Consider the following 22,288-nt stretch of genomic DNA (forward strand, 5'->3'; position numbering starts at 1 on the left):
TTCAAACCTGCCATAATTTTTATTATTATTTTTTTAAACTTTTGAACGTTCTCCACAGTGTTTTGCTAACTGTAGACTCTGGTGATGCTGCAGTTTCGGTGTTAATAGACCTTAGTGCAGCCTTTGACACCATAGACCTTGAAATTCTTATTGCACGACTTGAACAGTTAATAGTGATTTGTGGCACTGTCTAACCAATAGGAGCTTTTCAGTTACCCTGGGTGAATTTACATCATCATTGGCCTCTCTTACATGTGGGATGCCTCAAGGATCCATTTTGGGACCCATTTTGTTTTCATTGTACATGCTTCCGATTGGGTCTGTGTTTAGTAAACACAGAATATTGTTTCATTGTTATGCTGATGACATGCAAATATATGTACCAGTAATGAAGGAAGGCAACTCCTTAGTGCTTCTTCTTGCATGCTTAAAGGACTTTAAACATGGTTGGCTATTAATTTTCTGCACCTAAATGAATGTAAAACTAAGACTATTATTTTTGCAGCCTCCAGTGCATCTGGGTCCATTAATATTGATTTAGGCCCTTTATCTATTTAGGGTAAATCCATGGTAAAAAAAAGAAAAGAAAAAACAATATGAGTCCTCTATCAAAGCATTATTAAGTGTTATGGATTATGAACTTGTTATTGTGGCTAGAAGTTATGGTTTGAAGTCAAAACGCCTTAATGATGGATTTGTTTCTTATAAACATGCCATTTTTGTTTTCTCAAGACATTAATTGATGGACTGGATTACTTGTGGATTATTGTGATGTTTTTTTCAGCTGTTTGGACTCTGACGGCACCCATTCACTGCAGAACTTGACTTAGTGTAGTTTTGTAGGATTAAGTGCTTTTAAGCAAATGATGAAAGTCTTTAACAGTATTAGGTTTGAGGTTGTTCAGATGCGTCTGTGGTGGCCACAAATCAGTGTGATTTTTACTTCAAAATCATTTTTTTTTTTTTTTTTTTTTCAAAGAACTACACTACCCATAATCCTAAAAATAGATTCACCAATCAGAGAAATCTGTTCAGCAGCTACTGCTTGCTACCATGAAGCACACAAGTCTTTTCTTACACTTTCAAAATTTGGGGTCAGTGAGATTTTTATGTTTCTTGAAGGAAGATTCTTTTGTTTACTAAGGCTGCATTTATTTGATCAAAATTACAGCCCAAAACAGTAATATTGTGAAATATTAATGCAACTTAAAAGAACTGTGTTCCTTTTTAATGAATATAAATGGAATCATGTATTTATAATGTAAATAATTTATCATGCAATTTATTCCTGTGATACAAAGATGAATTTTCAGCATCCATTACATCTTCAGTGTCACGTGATCCTTAAGAAATCATTTGGTAGTCCAGAGACATCTTACTTTTGAAAGGTAGTGCATATGTTTGTGTATATGTCTTTCCAGTAAACATATTTGGTAACACTTTACAATAAGGTGTCATTTGTTAACATTAGTTAATGTGTTAACTAACATGAACAAACAATGAACAATGCATTCATTACACTATTTATTAATCTTTGTTAATGTTAGTTAATGAAAATACAGTTGTTCATTGTTTATTCATGTTAGTTCACAGTGCATTAACTAATGTTAACAAACACAACTTGTGATTTTAATAATGCATGAAATTAACATTAACTACGATTAATAAATGCTGTAGAAGTATTGTTCATTCTTAGTTCATGTTTACTAATGTTGTTAACTAATGTTAACTAATGAACCTTATTGTAAAGTGTTACCACATATTTGTATACTTAATTATAATCACAGTTACTATAAAAGTATTTTTGCTTCAAATCAAAGGATGAAATGTTGAGATTCATCCTAGGGCTGAATGGTTCATTTCATGGCTGGAAAATTTTTTTTTTTTTTAAATGCCTAGAGGAAAAGAATGTCAAAAATACTTTAGGGAACAATGCCTGTGAACGATCACTGTTGCAGTCTATAGGAAGCAATAACTTTTTTTATTCGGTTCTTTGCCAAAAATGTATATTTTGTTTTTAGAAGTGGCAAAGAAAATTATTCCCAAGGCTTTAATTAGGATTCAGTGGAACTGAAATACCTAAAATATTAAGATCTGTTGGTCCCTCTAATACTTTACCTATGAAATTTCATCATAACCCTCATCTCGTGTTGAAATATCAGCTTTTCTTCGCTGTCAGAGAAGATTAAGTGTTAAGAAAAGTCTCCCACAGCGTTTCCGTCAGGGACCAGTCAGTGCAGCCTGACGAGGGCAAAGAGTCAGCGCTCCTCTTGAAGAAAATATGTCTGGGTTCTTCTGATCTGGAGGAGGAGGATGATGAGCATTAGAGAAAACGCTCTCTTCCCTGTGGGGCGTCTCTCAGAAAACATTCATCTTCAACACTAAATTAAAGAAAGGTTTTGGTCCACAGACTGAATGTAAGGAGCATTATAGGAAATTCTCACAGAATTATTTATCCTGTTCACCTGTGATTACTTAACACTACATAGAAGTCAGTGAACTTGTTTTGAAACATTTTTACATTGCTTCAAAAATTCTAACATTTGATTAGCAGTGATCATAAGTGGTCCATAAAACTGACTAAAGTTTCAATGGATGTTAATGGTTCTTGATGGAGCCACAGATGCCAATAAAAAACCTTTAAGAGTGTATATAGTAAGGCAATTTACGTTAATCAATAAACAGGTTTTTACTGTAGCCTTTTGTAGACTGTTACTGTTAAAATGGCAATAATGCACATAACAAAATGGTCCGAATAAAAATGTAAATGTGAACTCTGTTTTAAGGAAAGAGGAAGCTGTTTAACACACCCGGGTTTTTTATGTGGCCATGTAACCACATAAGCAGCATTCCTACACTTTCTTATTTTACACAGCTTTCTCAAAATAAGCAGTTTTCTGCCATGCATATAAATGTAGTCAATGTAGCAGGCACTGTTAGGAAAAGCCCAAATGCTGTCAGTACACTAAAATCCAGCAAGCGTCACTTCATTCATATCCATTTTAGCACCACTCAGAAGGTAAACTCACTAGCTGACCTCACTAATCGGCCTAAACTTCAAATCACCTCAGTGTGAGCAGAAGCTGCATCACGGTTTTACTTCTTCACTGTTACACTGAGATCTTGTGTAAAAAGAAGCAGCAGATGCTTCATTCATTCATCCATCAACATATCCCACAGTCCCGCGTGTGTCATGCCAGAGCCCTTTGTCTGAGGGAAATTAGTCAGTGATAACCTGTGTCACAGCTACTGGTCTCCATGCGCTGACCCCCTGCCGCAGTGTTTGCGGTAGATCTGCTGTTCACAAACGCACTAATGCAGTCCAGATCTCTGGCTCTTTCCCCATCACCCCTTCCTCTCAGGAGTGTGTTGTCATATTGATGACTCACAGACAGTGTGTTTGCCAAGCAGTGTGTGTGTGTGTGTGTGTGTGTGTTGTGTTGAGGGCCGTCAGCAGTCATTGGATGGAGGTTGAAAACACAGGAGCTATACTGACCTCAACTGAATATACAGAAACATGAAAACATTCCATAGGGACATCATAACTGACAGTTCATGAATTTACATTTCCATATAATCTTTTGATAAACAAAGTTTCCTTGTTGTCCATATATGTAGGGACTTGGATTGCATTCAGTGTGCGTTTGTAGAGTACTTCACATCTTACAAGTTTATTTTTAAAAAGCTGTAATTGCAGATAATGTAATATTAATGAAATAAAAGGCCACTTAAGTGTGCTGTATCTTAAGTACACTTCTAGAAATGCACTTTATAATAATGCATTTTTTCAATGTTTTAAAGTACATTTTGAATCATTGTTTTATTAGTCTTTTAGTACTTGATTATAATTTGAACTGTAGTGTGTTATTCAAAAATCACATTGAAAGTTAATATATTTTAAACATACTAAACAGCAACTTGTGTAATTACAAATATATTATAATACATGACTTAAATTCATGTTACATTAAGGTATGGTAAACATTTATGTTTGTCAGTACATTCAGTAGTACACTTTAACCATATTTCAGAGACAATAGTACAACATTTTAAAATTACATATAAACATGTACTTACTCTAAAATTCAGCTAATTGTATTTAATATAAATATAAATTATTATACATTTTCGTTTAATTACAGTTAACATGCAATTAAGTAAACATTACAGCCAGTTCACACTTAAGTATATTATTTTAAAGATTATTATTTCTGTAATAAAAAGTGTGCTTTTTTCACAGAGGGAATGGTTGCACTCGTGTTGCTATTTTGGCCTCCTCAAACAAACAATTAATATTTTCAGAGTAATAAACCTACAAAAAGCTGTACTCAGTTGACTCTACATATCTTTCCACATTTCTACATTTTAACATAAAAACACACTTCACCTTAAAGACAGACTCGTGTTTTTGTTGAAGAATTTATTTTTGTATATTTTGTACTTTTGACAGTATTAGTATTGGATGAGTTTGGTTGTTTTCCCTTCTGCAGACTGTCAGTCTGTAGTGATATGGGCATTGGCTAGACACTGGTATCACCAGAAGAAAAATAAATCTTATTTGAGAAGAACATATTTTTAAAAGAATCCCTGTATCCTTTTTAATCAAACTCGCTATAAATGACAGATTTAGACTTTGATTATCTTGATAATAAGATTATCTTTGCAGTAAGGTGAAACCAGTTTCACTCCACGTCTTTCCGCTTTTCTTATTTTCTGTCCTTTTTCTTATTTTTTGAACGTGGTCTTGACTTTGAGTTCAGCCAAATGAAAGCTGTCTGTTCAGGTGGGGGATAGATGGGGGCAGATGTCAGAATAATCCATCACATAACACACAACAGATGTGTTCAAATGTTCCAGCACATGAGCGACTGGAGGCCCGGCCAGCGGGGGTTCAACCAGGAGCACGTCTCACAGGGAACGGATCATTTAGATTAGAGGGGAAAAAATACACTTGATTCTGAATGGAACAAATGTGGTCATCCTTTGTATTGGATGTTTGAATGCTTGTACATCTAGGGCTTTATTCGCACAAATCTGATCCTTAGGATTGACCACATTTTGTAAGCAATGAAATCGAATCTGTTTGTGCAGTCAGTGCATTCAGTATCCAATATATCTACATCGTTTTCCATTGTAATCATTAAATCATCAGCACAAAGCCAAGTGATTTACTTCTACAACAACTTAAAGCAGTTGTCATTGGAAAGAAAGGGCGGAAAACTGGAAATTATATCTTCACCATGGCTTAAATTATGAGCTGCATGAGCATTAGCAACAAAGGTTTTGCTGTATTTTACTCCCCATTCATAAGGAAACTTATTTGTTTCGTTCATTCATCATTCACTTTGTGGTTATAGATTTTGGTATACTCACAACAAAGTTCTTCATCATTCTTTATTTATAGAAAAAAAAAAGCTGAGCGATGGTATGCTGTTTGCTATATTTAGATCCCATGCTGCTGGATTCATGAAAACTGTGCGAGCGGGTGCAACAGATAGTGTACAGATAGTAATAGTTATACAGGCAAACCTCACTCCCCTGAGTGGCACAAGTTGGACCAGTTACATTGGTGCCGTGACCCAGAAAGTGGTGAGGTTTAGGGGGAGAGTGTAATGGAGGCCATATAAGAGTTCACAGGTACACCTCACTCCCCTGACCTCAAGAGGCACACACGTAACCAATGCCAAAGGCTGTGGTCTTTAGTTTCTTTGGTAATGCACCTGCCTACCATGCTGGTTTATGTTGGTTCAAATCCCTCACAGAGTGGTGCAAGTCAGACCAATTACATTGGTGCCGTGACCCAGATAGTAGTGAGGCTTAGGGGGCATGACTAAACAGAGGCCAGATACTAAGAGCTGTACAGGTAATCTTCACTCCCCTGACCTCAAGAGATGCACTAGCAGCTAATACTGGAGGCTATGGTCTGTACCATCCTTATTAGTACCCAAGTCTCATATTGGATGTTGGTTAGAATCCCATTTAGAGTGGTGCAAGTTGGACCAGTTATATTGGTGCCGTGACCCGGATAGTGGTGAGGTTTAAGGGGAGTGTGTAATGGAGGCCATATAAGAGTTGTACAGGTACACTTCACTCCCCTGACCTCAAGAGGCACACAAGTGCTGATGCCGAAGGATATGTGGTCTTTAGTTTTCTCATTACTGCACCTGCCTACCATGCCAGTTGACGCTGGTTCAAATCCCTCTCAGAGTGGCGCAAGTTGGACCAGTTACTTTGGTGCCATGATCCGGATAGTAGTGAGGCATAGAAGCATGAGTAAACAGTGGCCAGATACTAAGAACTGTACAGGTAAACCTCACTCCCCTGACCTCAAGAGGTGCACTAGCAGTTAATCCTGGAGGCTGTGGTCTTTAGCGTCCTTATCAGTGTTGGGCAGTAATTAGAAACTAGTAATTTAGTTACTGTAATAATATTACTTTTTGCAGTAACTAGTAGTGTAACTAATTACTAATAAGATTTCAGTAATAATATTACAGTTACTTTCCATAAAACAGCTTAGTTACTTAGTTACTTTTGATGCCTCAACCCCACTGATTTACAATCTAACAATCAGATAATTCCTAGATTTACTTTCATAATTTTCATGACTCGCACATGCATGTGATGTCCCCAGTGCAGCAGGCAAGCTTGGAATATGAAAAAGCTTACATTCAGCAGACAGAAATATTGCATTATATTGATTTTGTCAGAAAAAAAGATCTGTTGTGTAAGTTGTGGCTTTACTTTACTCTGGCATTGCATCCCTCTGATCAGCATGTGGTACATTATATTAATATAATGTAAAATATTTTTGGAAAATTAAACAGTTTCTTACAAACTCATGTGATTTGATAAAATACATAACGAAATTTAATCGTATATGGGTAACGGAAAAATTACTTAGAAATAATTAGAAACCAGGCTCAGTCGGGGGGCCAGTTCTCCTTTGGCCAGACGAAACCCGCAGTTCAATTCCAACCGTAATCATGTCAGATTGTGTAAAGGGCTTATCTGATTCCCGTGGTCTTGTCCCGATGGAGCATTTTAATTTATAATTTAATGTATTTGTTATATTTGTGTTTTATTCGTTATTTGAAGTTTTTCATTTATATGATTTATTAATTTGCTATAATTGTAATGTATAGTTCAATGCATTTATTGTTTCTCTGTCTATTTTTATAATATATATTTGTATGTTTATTATAATACACCCACCTATCAAGGACCAATGTAATTTAGAAGGTAAAGCGTTTTCTAACCACCAAAGTGAACTCAAAATCACCTTTTGTCCGGATTTCAAAATGTGACACCTGTTTGTTGTGTGATTTCACTTTGTGATTCTACCAGGGCCTTAATCCAGCATAGTTCACTTTAAGGGGAAAGAGTGTATGAAATTGAACATCGATACGATTTACAACTTGTTCTTGCAAAATATTATTTCTGCTTAAGGTTTAGGGTTGGGGTAAGTTTCCTGAAAACTCAAAATAAACACAGGCTATAAATGTGTTTAAATCCGATAACATCTAGACTTGGTCAAATTTCGAACCCATGAAATATTCATCAGTCTGTCAATATTTTAAACAGCTTGTCACAACAGTTTGTAGTTCTGCCGTCTGCACAATGCAACACAGTTTGAACGTGTCCCCACGGCTGCTGTACTGTAACAGTGCATTCCTTGTGCTCACATGCAAATACTTGTGTGTTCTGTTGCTCCACGGCTATCTGTGGCATTTTAAAAAGTTATTGGCCGTACTCAGGACTGTTTATTTGTTTGTCTGCAGTGCCTACAACCATGCAAGGAATTATGGGAAACAAGACGAGCCCTGTCTCCCAAGACCTGCGAGGTAAGTCTCTCCATGGAAGAATTCCTCCTTATGTTTTTGCCGACTGGAGATTGTTACAGCCGTGAAGGAAAGGCTAATTGCGTGGGACGTTTCTCTGATTAAAAACCACACAAATATAAGTCTGAGACGAGGTTATGAATTACCACATGTAGCCATGTAGTCACGCTCCGCAATCAAAGATGTGTCAAGCATGTGTGTGGTTTTGTGTGCGTTAGTCTAAAACGAATTGAAGCAGCAATTGAACGACTCTCAGAATTCCAGTGTGATTTTATGGCCCTTTTATCCCGTGTCCCCAGAGTGTTCTAGAGTTGAACACAGAGATTATGTTTCCCTCAGCAGAGATCAGCACGTTATTGAAGTCAACCAGATAAGAGCCGTGTTTACGTCCAGACCTTTGTTCTTCACAGAAAGCGCAACAACTGTTAACATCTTGTTGAAATTCAGCGATCATTATCTCAACAAAGCTTTAATTTAAACAGTCAGCGTGAAGTGTTTCAACGCTTGAGGTCCATCAGATGGACACGCTGTGTGGTTCAGCTGTGCATAAGACACGTTGGGTAATAAGTACCCAGAATTCTTCACAGCCACTTAGAAACACGCAGTGAAGCCCTTTGTTGTTTCCCCAATTCTGTGATTCACCCAATGAGAGAAACATGCGCCTCGTTCAGACTGACAGAAGTGTTGAGTTGAGTAATCTTGGAGATGTTGTGCAGATGAACAGTTTCCAGAGCGCCCCGCTGCCACATGTGTGTGCAGAAGCAGAGAGGTTATGTGTGTTTGACTCGGGTCGTAAGGAACGATGTGTCAACGGCGGCTACAGCGTGTGAGTTAGTACAAACACACGACGGGACAGACACACAGGGGCCGCCGGACGCCTTTGTGGCTCACCCGGCATGGTTTGGGTGGGTGGCTTTTGTCTAACCGCTGCGTACCACTCTGTGTCTGTCTTTCTTTCACTTTTTGTCACTCCCTGACTTTCCAGCTGCCTCTCATTAGTGGTGTGTGCTAAATCAAGCATTACTATTACTATTGCTATTAGGGTTAGTGAGTTGAACAAAACCCCTGTACAGTCCCTCCAGGATTTTGCAGTTGCAGAATTAACGCAAATCAAGCGAACTCTGCACTGCATTATATGTGGCAACTTGCATTTTTGTCTTTATTTTGGCAAAAACAAAATGCTGTTAACTAGGCAAAATCCTTGTTGCTGTATTGCAGTGAATGCCATTGTAAAGTGAGCAGGGATGGACAGACTATATGGAGTACCAGGACTTTTTGTGCATTTATTAAGCAAAAATAAAATAAAAATAATAATATTTTTATCTCCCCAAATCATTTATTTATGACCTTCAATCATATATTGTCTTTCCAATAAGGAGTGAGAGAGACACGTGCCTTGTTTATATTTCCTTGTCCCTAGAGCTTGGGACAAAATTAACATTTTTAGAAGTTTGATGATACTTTTAAGCTACTATACATACAGAATATAATGTATATTAGGTGTGAATATTTTGTTATCTTCATAATGCCTGATTTTACCAGTAGATTATATTTAAATAAGTACAATATTTTATTAGATATGCACTTTTTATATTTTGAGTGAATGCAATCACTGGTGATACTATTATAAACAGTGCAGATTTATAAAAAATAAATAAATAACATGATAATAATAGACAATCATATATTTGTTAAACATATAATAATTTAACATTTAAAAGGCACAGACATATGTACAGATAATTGTGCTCTTACTGTCACTAACACTTAGAAGTACATCATAATTATTGATCGATTTTTACTGCAAAACAACAGAAAAAATCCTGCAAATATCACCACAATTTTTGAGAGAAGCCACGAATTCAGTCATTTTAGGCGGCAAAAAAATAAATAAAATAAAATAAAATGTAATACAATAAAATAAAATAATAAAATAAAATGATGGGGGCTGCCTATAGTAAAGTATTACACTTACCACATCACCTGTTCTGCACTGTTTTTGCTACTGACAATAATGATACTTAGATGTGTGTACTGTTCTGTTTTCACACTCACTTTTCTATTAAAATCCTATAGTATAGACTTACACCAGCATAAATAAACAACATAAAAGCAAACACCTAAAACACCACAGCAACATGCCTTTCATTCTTACAACCACTCAAAACACCTTAGAAACCATACAGCAAGGTCAATTACCTACTGATTGATCACATCTTCTAAAATGAGCTTTTTATGTCTGTATCTGTGTCTTCGGTAAGAAGCATCACGAGTGTGTGACCAGTGCGGAGTTCCTGCGCTCGCTGCGGTCACAGAAGCAGGGCGACTGTCCTCTGCCCCAGCGGGCGTCTGGATTCGCTGCAGCCTGTGTGGAGGGTTGTGCGGTCGACCGCGAGTGCTCCGGCTTCAAGAAGTGCTGCTCAAACGGCTGTGGACACACCTGCCAGTCCCCAGCCAACCTTTACAGAGGTACAACACACTGCAGGGTGGGATGGAATACACCTCAGCTTATGGGGCGAATGGTCAACGCATTTATTTAACCTTGTAAAACCTGAAATAATAGTCAGAAAAATCACATTTGTTTTTTAAATGGGTTTATCTTAAAAGTCTTTAAAAATCTTTTTAAAAGATATTTTGCATGTGTTTCTTGTTTAAAACTGTATGATTTTCTTCTGTGAAACATGAAGACATTCTGAAGAATGTTGGTAACCAAAAGTTGTGGCTCCCATTCAGTTTTTTTTTTTTTTTACACAATTTCATTTATTATAATAATTATATTTTTAAATATGTAGTAAAGCATTTTTTTTTAAAATATTGCAATACAGTTTAAAACATATGAAATGAACTTGAATACAAAAATTGCTACGAGATTGCAAAGGTCTCTAGGAACCATGAAAATGCATTTAAAGTAGATTTTTAAAAGATTTCCTTCATCTCAGACGTCCATTTTTCCTTGACCCAAATTTAATTCACAGCTGTGTCTGCTGCTGTTTGTAAAAGGCAAGAATTAAATACTCAGAGAGGCTTTTATATAATGTTGTAATTTTGACCTGATTAGCTGATTTATTGTCACCCTCGTAGGCCAAACAGACTTCCCGTGATTGATTGTCCATTCACCTTTTTACCTCAAAGTCTCTGTTTTTGCTCAGGAGTGCCTTTGAAGCCAAGGAGAGACATTGCCTTTTCAGAGGACCAGCACGGACATCTGAAGGTGACGTGGATGTCCAAGTTTAATGTCTCTGTTGAGCCGGTTCTGTATATTCTTCAGAAGAGGTGGAATCATGGGATTCACCCCAGCGAGGACGACGCGTCGGCCTGGCAGACCGTTCTCATGGTAAGTGCTTACGGATACAGAGCTCTGATTAAGATGAAGAGTCTAGTTTATTTAGTGTAAGCGCATGTGGGTTTGAGGTTTGTGGAAGAAGTCTTGAATCCACTGTTACACATAATTCTTCAAACCTCCTAGTAATGTCTTTCAAGGACTCTTAGAGAATACCTCCATTCTGTTAGGTTTAACAGATGTGTAATAAAGTGAAGGTCATAACGGGATCTGTGCATACTTCAGTAGAAATATATTCATATGGTTCATTAACTATTGATGTGTGATGTTATGAGCATTTTGAGACTGTTTATAATCTGCTGTAGAGCTGGACACATTTGCCAAATTGCTTTTAGGGTTTGCTGAAACCAGAGATTCAATCAGTCTCAAACTACTAAGTAGGGGTGTGCAATATTGACACAAAATGATGTCTTTATTTTTGGGATTTTTTCGCTATAACAAAAATTAAAGGGTATTTTGCTGAGTGTGTTTTTGTGCAGGTACCTTGATTGGTTTAGGTCTGTCATGGATAAATAAATATGACACTAAAACGGCCAGTCGTTCACTCAAAACAGCTGATTCATTTAGAAACATGAATGCTTTATGAATGGATCATTGAATCATTGAATCATGATTTGTTCAAAAACAGTTAAAAAAAAGTTTTTTTCATTCAAGAAAAAAGATAGCGGTGTTTATCTGAGACGCACAAATGTTCTGCTCTGGCATTTTCATAGTATTTTCGTTAACGAAACAGGAAAGAAAACAGACCATATTGTGTCTAAAATGTAACTCACTCAATATTAGTTTCTTGATTGTTGAACTATTGTATAAAATCCACAGTACAATAAACAATATTTGCGATCACGCTCACGTGCCGATATTCGGGAAAACCGCACTTGCTTATGTGATATTGCTTAACTATATGATATCTTATAAACATAAAAACCCATAGAGGAATGTTTTTGCTTTCATAAATTTAATTATACAGGCATTCTAACTGCATTCAGATAGGCTTCATCATGTAGTGAACTCTTTTGGACTCTAAAGATAAGTTTTTGTTTGTTTTAAAGACGTGAGTGACATACTCTGTTATATCAGCTCACATATCGTTAAAACAATAATTACGATATTATTGTAGATGATATCACACACCCCTACTACTAAGTAATACTACTAAGTATTTGTATATATTTTAATGATTTGCAGTACACTTTACATATATATTTGTAATTTTATACTCATAATCAATGACTTATTGTAATACATGTGGTATTATTACAACTTTATTACAACTTTACATCAAATAACACAAGTGCTTTTTCATTTCAGCTTTTGAAACCCTCTTGTACACTTGTGTCATTTAATTGTGAAAAAGAACACTTAATTGTATTGGATGTTCACTTGCAGTGTACATCGAATATTACAAATATATTTTTAAATAAGCTGTACTTGCAGATAATGTAATACTGATTAAATAAAAAGCCACTTGTGTGTATATAAAGAGAGACACTTTCATGACTGTTTCTAAACACACTTAAGTAAAAAGTGTACATTTGACAGTATGTCAAAGACAAAAGAAGTGATTTCAAAGTAAACTTTTTTTTAAAGAGAAGTAATTATGAAATGACTAAAGTCTTACTCAGGTGAGTCACTCGTTGCACTCTAATGGTTAGCTAATTGTATTGTAAACTATTATTCATTTTCATTTAATTGTAATTAATATCCTATAATAAGTACTCTTTTTAAAAGTATGCTAACTTCTTTTTCACTCCTTTTATTTTTTACACTGAGGGAAAGCCAGAATAATTTTCTTTACTAAACACCATACCAGAAATGCTGTGCACTGACTGGAAAACAGCTCAGAATGTTCTTTTAAACAGCTTTTTTTTTTAAATCACACTTAAATGAGTGTTTTCTTCATAAGCAGTAAAGCAGTGCTGACTGGTCTTCTCAGGAGATTAAGAGACATTGAAAGAAACAGGCAGCTCATTGTGCAGCGTCTGAGCTCCCGGTGGGATCCGTGATGTAATGGATAGGGACGTCTGAGCTGTGCTTTTCAACAGGCCTTTATAGAGAGATCTCCCTGCGCTGGATCGAGCTGTCATTACTGTGACTCTTATCAGCATACAGCAGTGATGGAGCTCTTCCATCCTGCATCAGGAGCGGATTTGTCTTAATTAAAGTCTCTCTGACCCTTCTCCCAGACCATGGAGGACCGCTCCGTGTTGAAGGACATCCGGCCCCACAGGTGGTACCAGTTTCGAGTTAGCGCAGTCAACAGTCAGGGCACGAGGGGCTTCACCACTCCCAGCAAGCATTTCTTTTCTGTACGAGGTAAAAAGCTCTTTCAGCAATACATTGTTTTCTGAAGGAAATGTCTGTGAATTTGCTTCACATATATAGTTATCAGATGATGGAGGCAACTCAAATAGACTTCACACACATATTCAACACAAACATTCACTTGTAATGGCTTTCAAGGCTTTTTGCATAAAAACTCTCATTTTCCACCCTCGCCCTGACCTGTTTCACTCATTTCGCATCTGTAGCACATGAGCATCACTGTGACAGCAGGCTCATGTTGAGCTTTTGCACACACTTTAAAAAATTTGGTATTTGTGGTTCCATGAAGAACCTTTAACAACCAGTGTTGGGAAGGTTACTTTGGAAAAGTAACCTAAACAGTCTCAATTATCAAGCCATTTTGATTTTGGAGTGAATAACCAGCGCTCTCTTCCACCTTCAATACCACGACTGAGGTGAGACCCTTGAGTAAGGCACCGAACCCCCAACTGCTCCCCAGGCGCCGCAGCAATATGGCTGACCACTGCTCCGGGTGTGTGTTCACGGTGTGTGTGTGTGTGCACTTGGATGAGTTAAATGCAGAGCACAAATTCCAAGTATGGGTCACCATACTTGGCCACATGTCGCTTCACTTCACTTTCACTAAATTCGTTTATGTCTGGCTGCAGAAATCATTTTACTCCAGACTGTTTTCTGAATGAGGGACAATTCAAGGCAGGTTTTGTTAAAAAGTTAAAACTCCAGGGTGGATCACTTCCACAGAAGAGAGGGGCGGGGTGAGCAGAGCTCATTAGCATGTAAAGCGATATGCACCGAAACGAGTCACTGTGAACAGAGCTGTTTTTGACAAGGTAAAAAGGGTGTTGTTTTACACAACCACTGAGACCATTTCAAGAAGACCCTAATGAATCGTACCACCTTGTGGAAAATGGGCATCCAATGTCCCCTTTGAAGCACAGCCACCACAAAATCAGAATTACTTTAAAATCATGCTGAGGTTAAATACAGATTTAAAATCATAACAAGAAATAATTTAATAGCTATGAGACTGTTTTTGAAATCAAATCTTTGCATAGCTATGACAGGAAACACTGGATCTAACAATGACTTAGAAAAAAAGAGTTAATCTTAAAAAAATAAAGCATATACATGACTTAGCTCTGAACAGCATCTTGTTGTCTTCAGAGCATCTTTATCGTTTGGTTTCTGCATAGACCTGCGAATTGGTGGGCTGGACTAAACAGGCAGTGATGTAGAATGAGTGGGCGGGGCTAAACAGGCAGCGATGTAGAATCGGTGGGCGGGGCTAAACAGGCAGCAATGTAGAATCGGTGTGAAGGGCTAAACAGGCAGCGGCGTAGAATCAGTGGGCGGGGCTAAACAGGCAGTGATGTAGAATTGGTGTGAGGGGCTAAACAGGCAGCGGCGTAGAATCAGTGGGTGTGGCTAAACAGGCAGCGATGTAGAATCAGTGGGCGGGGCTAAACAGGCAGCAATGTAGAATCAGTGGGTGGGGCTAAACAGGCAGTGCTGTAGGAGCTCGTGTTAATCTTCTTCTGCGTAGGCGGTGTTTATCCACACTATTACATTATAGAGTGGCACATTCCACAAGCTGTCGTTTGGGCAGTCGTCCTTTAATATAAGCTGTTTTTAGACTAACAAGAAAGTTTTGAGTTCTGACCTTTTAGGATCTTTTTATAGTACAATGACCTCTTATATGTCAAAAGTTCACGGGAATTTTGGTTTCTCAGTCCATGACCCCTTTAACATCAAATGTTGTATCTTCTAAAATTAAGATAGTAGTTGTTTATTTTTTCCGTTTTTACTGGTGGTTCATAAAAGTCTTATACTATATAATAAGTATTAATAAATAGGTAATTCACCTTATTCCTGCTGTTTCTGTGAGAATACTTTACTTGAAATGCTGTCTTCTTACATGTGGTGTAAATACATATAAATATATGAATACATATACAAATGAATATGTACAGTATATGTAAGTTTCACCGCTGGAGATCAATTATTCAAAACAATAACAAAGATGTAGCTTGATCGTGGGAGATGTTGTGTTCACCTCTACAGCCATTTTCACTTTATTGTGTTATCTTTGATGACAGAACCCATAGCAAGCGATAATGAATAATGAATAATTGCTAGATGGAACAAGAGATTGTCTGCTTTGGCACTACAACTACCACTTCAACATTTTTTATGGAAACACACTGTTTTCAATGATTATTTGCATTATTTATTTGAAGGCACACACCAAAGATGTATGAAATTGAGATTTTCCTTTATACAGTTAAACCGTTAAAGTCAGTAATGACAAAACACTAAGAATCAAACCTAACAGCCAAATAAACCATAAATGCAGTTTTTTAAGTTAATATCTCAATAATGTTTTAAACAATTTATTTGTTGTTGCAAATAAATGAGAAATGTATGAAGCATGCATTTATTTAAGGAGTTAAAGTCAAAGAGGACTGTATGGAGGTATATTCGCTACAGGAGCTTGTTTTGTTTTGATTTGATTAATCTGATCAGATCTGTATGGAACTATTATCCTCCCTCACATATGTTTGGCTGCTTGGATCCATTACTCCTCAAAGTGAATTGTTTCTGAAGTAATTTAAAGATATATTCATTTTGTACAGTAATGAAGTCGCATTTCATTTCTGTTAAACAGAGTAAAACACACGGGACAGTTTGTTTAAATATGGCCTGGGGGTGGTGGACAGTTTCCAGGGTTGGTTTTGGACCCCGGGTTTGAATTTGGGTAGGAAAAAATCCTTTTAGACCAAGATTGCAGATACGATCAGCTTTATCTCAGAGCAGCAATTGGCAAGCATTTATATGTATTTTATGTCCAGCGTAAAGCTCTTTCCAGCCTTTACCTATCAATGTATTTCTTCATTTTTATTTCTTTTTTTCACAATGCATAAATACTTGAATAGTTTATAAATGACATCACAAAGAGCTGAAACTGAAACGCTGTTGTTGCAAAGATACATGACACTACAATACAAAAATAAATAAATAGTAATAAACATGAGAGCGTATGATTTTACAAATGTATTTAACAACTATTTTTAAAATGTTTCACAAACTGTAAATTTTATGGACTGTAATAACATTTTAACATTGCAAACACAAGAAGTGTGGAAAAGCACTTACTTTGTGTGCTTTCCCAAAGCTCAAACAGAAGAAGAATGGCACTAGCAATGCCAAGATTATTACAACATTAACATGCATAAACTGTTTAAAAAAAAAAAAAAATGTATGCCACAATATGCAAAAGTATGTATTTCTTTGGATAAAAGCATCTTCCAAATGCATACATACTTAGAGGATACTTGAGAAACTGACACAACAAAATACATACATTTTTTGGGGATGTTTGCAACTGCCTTTAACCATGTGGTTAAAAATGACCCTCAAACATCATAATCGTAATATAAATTGTATATGCGCATTCCACAACACATCACTTTGCATGTTAATGATCCCAAATGTCATAAAATGTCAAGAACAAATCATTGGATTACCAGTATTCCCCACAACTCAAAAATCACTTTGGGTCAGATTGACATACAGTTGGTCCAGTTCTCCAGAACAAATCACTATTTAGGTGACCTGTAGCCATTCAGTATTTAGTTTACGCTCCACTAAAGGCTTTGTGTCTGTGACACAGTGCAGTTCAGAGAATGTGCGAATCCCCAAAGGACAGACCAAAGAGCGCAGCAGTACTGCATCATGCCGTCAGCCACCTCTGGAAAACCACTCTACCATAAACCCCAGAAATCCTCCGCCACACGCTCACCCGCGCACAAACACAACACCTCCTGCGCTCGGGGGCTGGCCGGCGCTCAGTATGCGAAACATGTTTCTAATATTATGAAATAAGCTTTTCCATAGATACGGAAAACATCCTCCAGGGCAAGCTGAAATCAAACTCGGATTCAAACCTGGGATTTGGCTTTTGGAGACGTTCAAAGAAATGTTTTTTGGTACCAGATTGTTTAATATCATATCTGTAATGCTCTCTGATCTGAGTGATACGGCCCATATCATCCCAGACCTCAGGGGTGCTTGCGTTGGCATGTTTCGGGTTCAACAGCACGGCCAAGATATAATTACACACAGACCGAGGCAACACACAAGCCGCTGCCAACAACGACTGGAATCAAACCTTCTGCTATTTTGAAAGATTACAAACTCTTGGAGAGCGCGTGCTAAACTCAGCAAGAATAAAACGAGTGTTAGAAATATCTGACATCTTCCTGCAATGCCCTGGGAGCGTCATCCAAGCTCTTTCTCAATGTCCGATCTGCTTCGCGTCAAGACAGTCAACACACGTTATCTAAGAGTGGAACGGAAATTAGCATGCTTCAACGCTGAAGCAATATCTCGTATTGGCGTAGGCAACTTCAGAACCCATTGACACATAAACACTAAACATTTGCACAGAACATGCTGGAGATCTTGGAAAGAAGTTTCCACCACATGGAGTTCGTTCGACGTGAAACTGCTGGAGGATGTGGGGTCCGAGGGTTGGGAGGGGTCGAATTAAGAATGCCTGAGGTCAAAGGTCGGGCGCGTGGCTGCCGTTGCTGGAGGCAAACCTGCAGATGAAGAGTCCGGTGTGACCTAATGACTCTCCGAGAACAAATACAAAGTGACAGTTTTGTGCTGGTGAACTAGCCATTATGTGCTTTGTTTAGTTGCTGCCCCCCAGTCTGAAATGAAGCTGACTTCACAGACCAAACACGCTCTCTTCAGAAGCCCCACAGGCACAACATTAGCATGTGAGCTAAACTGACATATCAAAGCATCTTTCCTCTGTCATGCTCAATGCACACTGATTGGCCTCCAAGGTAAAGCAGCTGGCCTTTTGCTTTAATCGGAAACAGGGCGTGTGCTGCGCGTCTTTATTTTCATGCTTTGAAACTGAATGTAATGCATTATTAGTGTTTGCTAAGTCAAGTATCACTATTAATATTGCTCATGCCTAGCTTAGTGACTCGACATGCTACAGACATGAATGGTATCTTAAATAGTGTGGTTTCTGCTTTTGCTTTTCTAAATGATTGGATTGGAGACATATGACTTTTGCCTGGCCAATGATAAAATGGGTGAAAGCATAGCATAGAGAGTTGACAAATGAAAGCTTTGTGACAAAGAGGAGTGTTTAACTGTATTGAATGTGACAAGTTACAGTAATTCACATTTTTATACAGAAAGAAAACAGTACCTTTTCTGTTTTGTTTTTTTTAATTACACACAAATGTATGTAAAATTACAAAAACATTATCTGTAATTAATACAATAACAAAACCGTTAGATGATAAAATGGTCAAATGACTGGCAGCAACAGAAAAAACATAAAATGCAAGTAAAATCTCAGCTGACAACACTGTTAATCTACAGGTATTTCCTAAATTATTCACTGAATCACAGTCCAGTCTTACTTTATTTCTTTTATACAAAACTTCTTATTGAAAATTAACTGAATTTTATGTTGATGTTTTATTGAAAATAATAAAGTTTGAAGTCACTGCTCTCTTCAGGGTATAGTTTAGGGACCAATTCTCACTATTAACTGGTTGCTTATCAGCATGCCTGTTTTTAACATATTGGCTGTTTATTAGAACTTATAAAGCACATATTCTACATGACCATATTCTACATACCTACCCAATACTTAACAACTACCTTTCTAACTATTAAAAGGCATCAAATTAGGAGTTTATTTAGGCAAAAGTCGTAGTTAATAGTTATAAAAAAAAATAATATGTAGCCTATCTTATAATTGTTTAGTTCATGTCACTCCAAATGCCTTTTGTAACAGATTGACATTATTTGCTGCTCCTAACGAGCTACACGATCATGAATGAATATTTCTGTGTCTGTAGTCATAACTGTTTTTAAGGCTCTGGTGGGTGTGCTTACAGTAAAATGAGGCGCGGACTGAATGTTATGTCTACACTCTTGTCCTGTCTGGATTATTCGTGCATCACTGGCAGTGGTCATGTGTGGAGTGTGTCTCTCCCAGCAGCGGCAGTGGACACATTAGCACATATACACGCACTACACAACTCATGTCTGGAACAGCTCTGTTTGCCACATCAACAGAAACATGCACACAAACTCATAGAGAGCCATATTAACCACACACACACACATACATTCCTTTATTCCTGCTGAACACTTTGGTAGCTTGTGAAAACAGTCTATGTGGAGCCAAGAAACACTAAAGACAACAATTATTTGACCTTTACTTATTTCAAAAACGGCATTCTTAATAAGCAACAATAATGTATTTTTTAATATGTCTGTTGTTTAAATTCCCTTATTTTGAATGGAAACTGGTCTAACTGATGACATTTCTTTCCTGACAAAAAGGAATATTATGAAAGCTTAATGGTTATGTCATATTCCACCCCAAAATGCTAAATGTTCAATCTGACTATGCAATAATAATGATAATTATTATTCTTAGTAGTAGTTGAAGTAATAATAGTAGTAATATTTGCATTATTCAAAATATTATTTTATTTTATTATTATTTAAATGATAAAAATTAAATCAATACTGAACAACAGTAACATTTCAATACTAGTGTCTTTCTTAAGAGTTAACCAGATAACTTTTATTTTGGCAGAAAATTGCAGGAAGACTGTAAAAGCTTCTCGTTTGACGACAACACATTTATAATTGATTCTCATTACAAATCTGGGAAGATGGTTGATGTAGATGGAGTCCATGTGGAGCTGCGTTTACTGCAAACTGAGACACTGAAAACACTGGATCTTGCACTGCTAGTGTGAAAAACAAAAAAAAACAAATCTGTATAAATATGGAAAAATCACATCCCTGAGAATGTGACATGAGCAATAAAGTTGGCCATCAATTGTTTGTCTTGAAGTTATTCTCATGTCTTGAGCATATGTTCTGAGGTCTTTCTTTCTTCTGTGCTTCACTTCAGGTCATGTCAGGTGAACACAAATAAACTGACGAGAGTGTGATGAAAAGCAGTGGTCTGACTGAAGCACCTTCACATCTCTGTTTCAGATCCGTTCCCCCCAGAGACCCCACAGAATGCCAGAATAGGGAACCAGACGATTCACCCTAACGGCACGGTGAGTGTTCTGGTCCTGTGGGAGGCCCCCGGGGAGAGCGACTTGGTGGTCCACCATTACAAGGTGACCTGGAGCACTCGAGGAACACCCCCATCCAGCCAGAGCCGGGCTGGACGGGTCACAGATGGGGTAAGCCCTCCTGAGCTCAGGCCTCTGTCTCACCCCTCTGCTGGCGTATTCTCTCAAATACTACGCATACTTTTATATCTCTGCTAAACTGTGAACCTGTAGGGGGTTACTCTCAGTGTTTATGTATGTGGAAAGTTCATTTCAGAAGAATGAGTAAGAAAATTAGGCCAGACCGAAGCTACAGATAGTGGCCAAAATCTTGTTGAGGTTAAAGAAAAATTTTTACCTTTCTCGCATAAAGTTGAACCTGAACCCTTAGAGAGGGGAGAAATTTCCCCAAGTTGTTTTTCTTGCTTCCAGTCTTGGAACGTCAGACCCAGGAAGTGCTAAATCTGCGACTGAGTTTAAGGATTTAAACGTATGTTTTCACTGGTCAGCCTCATTCCCCTTTGGCCAGCGCCGCCTCGCAGGTGTTTGACTCATGTGCCCCACCTGTGATGTAGTAAAGCGCTACAGCCAGTTAAGTCAGTTCCCCACCACGACCGCAAAACAAAGTCGCAGCTGGCCTAGAGATCAGCATATTTTATTGTAGTCCAAGTGCTCTCCTGAAAGCCACAGCTCTCAAATGGTTTTGATTAGGTAATTTGTTTTTACAATGCAATAACCTCTGTGTCTGAGAAAGCAATCTATTTTATTGAACAGTAGCCTATAAAGGCCTATTTCAGCTGACAGATTTTTGTTCTCCGAATGGATCACTGCAAGCGTTTAAGAGTTATTGAGAGTAGTAGAAAATGTCAGATAATTTTCAAACTGCCTGGAATTAAGAATCTATTCAATCCAAAAAACACAACTTAGTTGAAACTAAATGCACAGTGGCCCTATATGTCTGTTATTTCAGAATTTTAGGAATGACAAAAGTATGGCTCATTTAACAGAAAAGCACTATTTGTCTCATATATGTACAGAAACTACTCCATATGTAGTCTTTATTTGAAAAATTACAGTAATAGATGAACATAACATGATAGACTTATTCAGTGTGACTTCCTGGACAAATTCATTGTAAGGTTTTAATGTTTAGAAAAGCAAGGGTGCTGGTTATATCTAGTTTAAAAGAAAAAAACTCACTTTATTTGTACATGTTCTCTGTGATGAAATGCCAGTCGGATACCCCAAAATGATACTCTAAGGTATCTAGACCAGTTCTTGAATCCTGCACTGGGGAGACCAGCTGGGCTCCACATGTTTTCAAATTAACATAGAGGTATCGTTGACATGGTCTTGAGAGAGCAGATTGGGTGGAGGTTGAAAAACTGTTCCACCACAGAAGAATATGCAGATGGTGATTCAAGTCAGCAACTTTGTTCTTAATATTGATAGTACCACCAGGCACTACTCACCACTCCACTTGTGCCATGTGGAGAAGAGGAGGGGACCAAGCACTGAACCTTGAGGCATCCCAGTGGTTAGTTGATGTGGTTAGCTCATAACTCTGTGAAATGTTAAAGGATCTGCCTGTGAGGTAGGACACAAGCTAGCAAAGTGCAGGTTTTGTTATGACCAGTACAGTGAAGGTGGACAGGAGAATATAGTGACTTACCCTATCAAAAAGAGCAGAG

The 22,288-nt window shown here is 37.5% G+C and overlaps 1 protein-coding gene across 1 annotated transcript in view; it reads left to right on the plus strand.

The window, feature by feature from the left end:
- anos1b (anosmin 1b) overlaps window positions 1-22,288 on the plus strand; it is a 69,909-nt gene that overhangs the window by 30,246 nt on the left and 17,375 nt on the right. The window contains exons 3-7 of the mRNA XM_058760985.1: window positions 7,779-7,841; window positions 10,103-10,307; window positions 10,988-11,172; window positions 13,362-13,491; window positions 20,533-20,729. Coding sequence (XP_058616968.1) covers window positions 7,779-7,841; window positions 10,103-10,307; window positions 10,988-11,172; window positions 13,362-13,491; window positions 20,533-20,729 — 780 coding nt within the window. The remainder of the gene's footprint in view (window positions 1-7,778; window positions 7,842-10,102; window positions 10,308-10,987; window positions 11,173-13,361; window positions 13,492-20,532; window positions 20,730-22,288) is intronic.

The sequence above is a fragment of the Onychostoma macrolepis genome, chromosome 22 (assembly GCF_012432095.1).
Source record: "Onychostoma macrolepis isolate SWU-2019 chromosome 22, ASM1243209v1, whole genome shotgun sequence".
Taxonomy (NCBI): domain Eukaryota; kingdom Metazoa; phylum Chordata; class Actinopteri; order Cypriniformes; family Cyprinidae; genus Onychostoma; species Onychostoma macrolepis.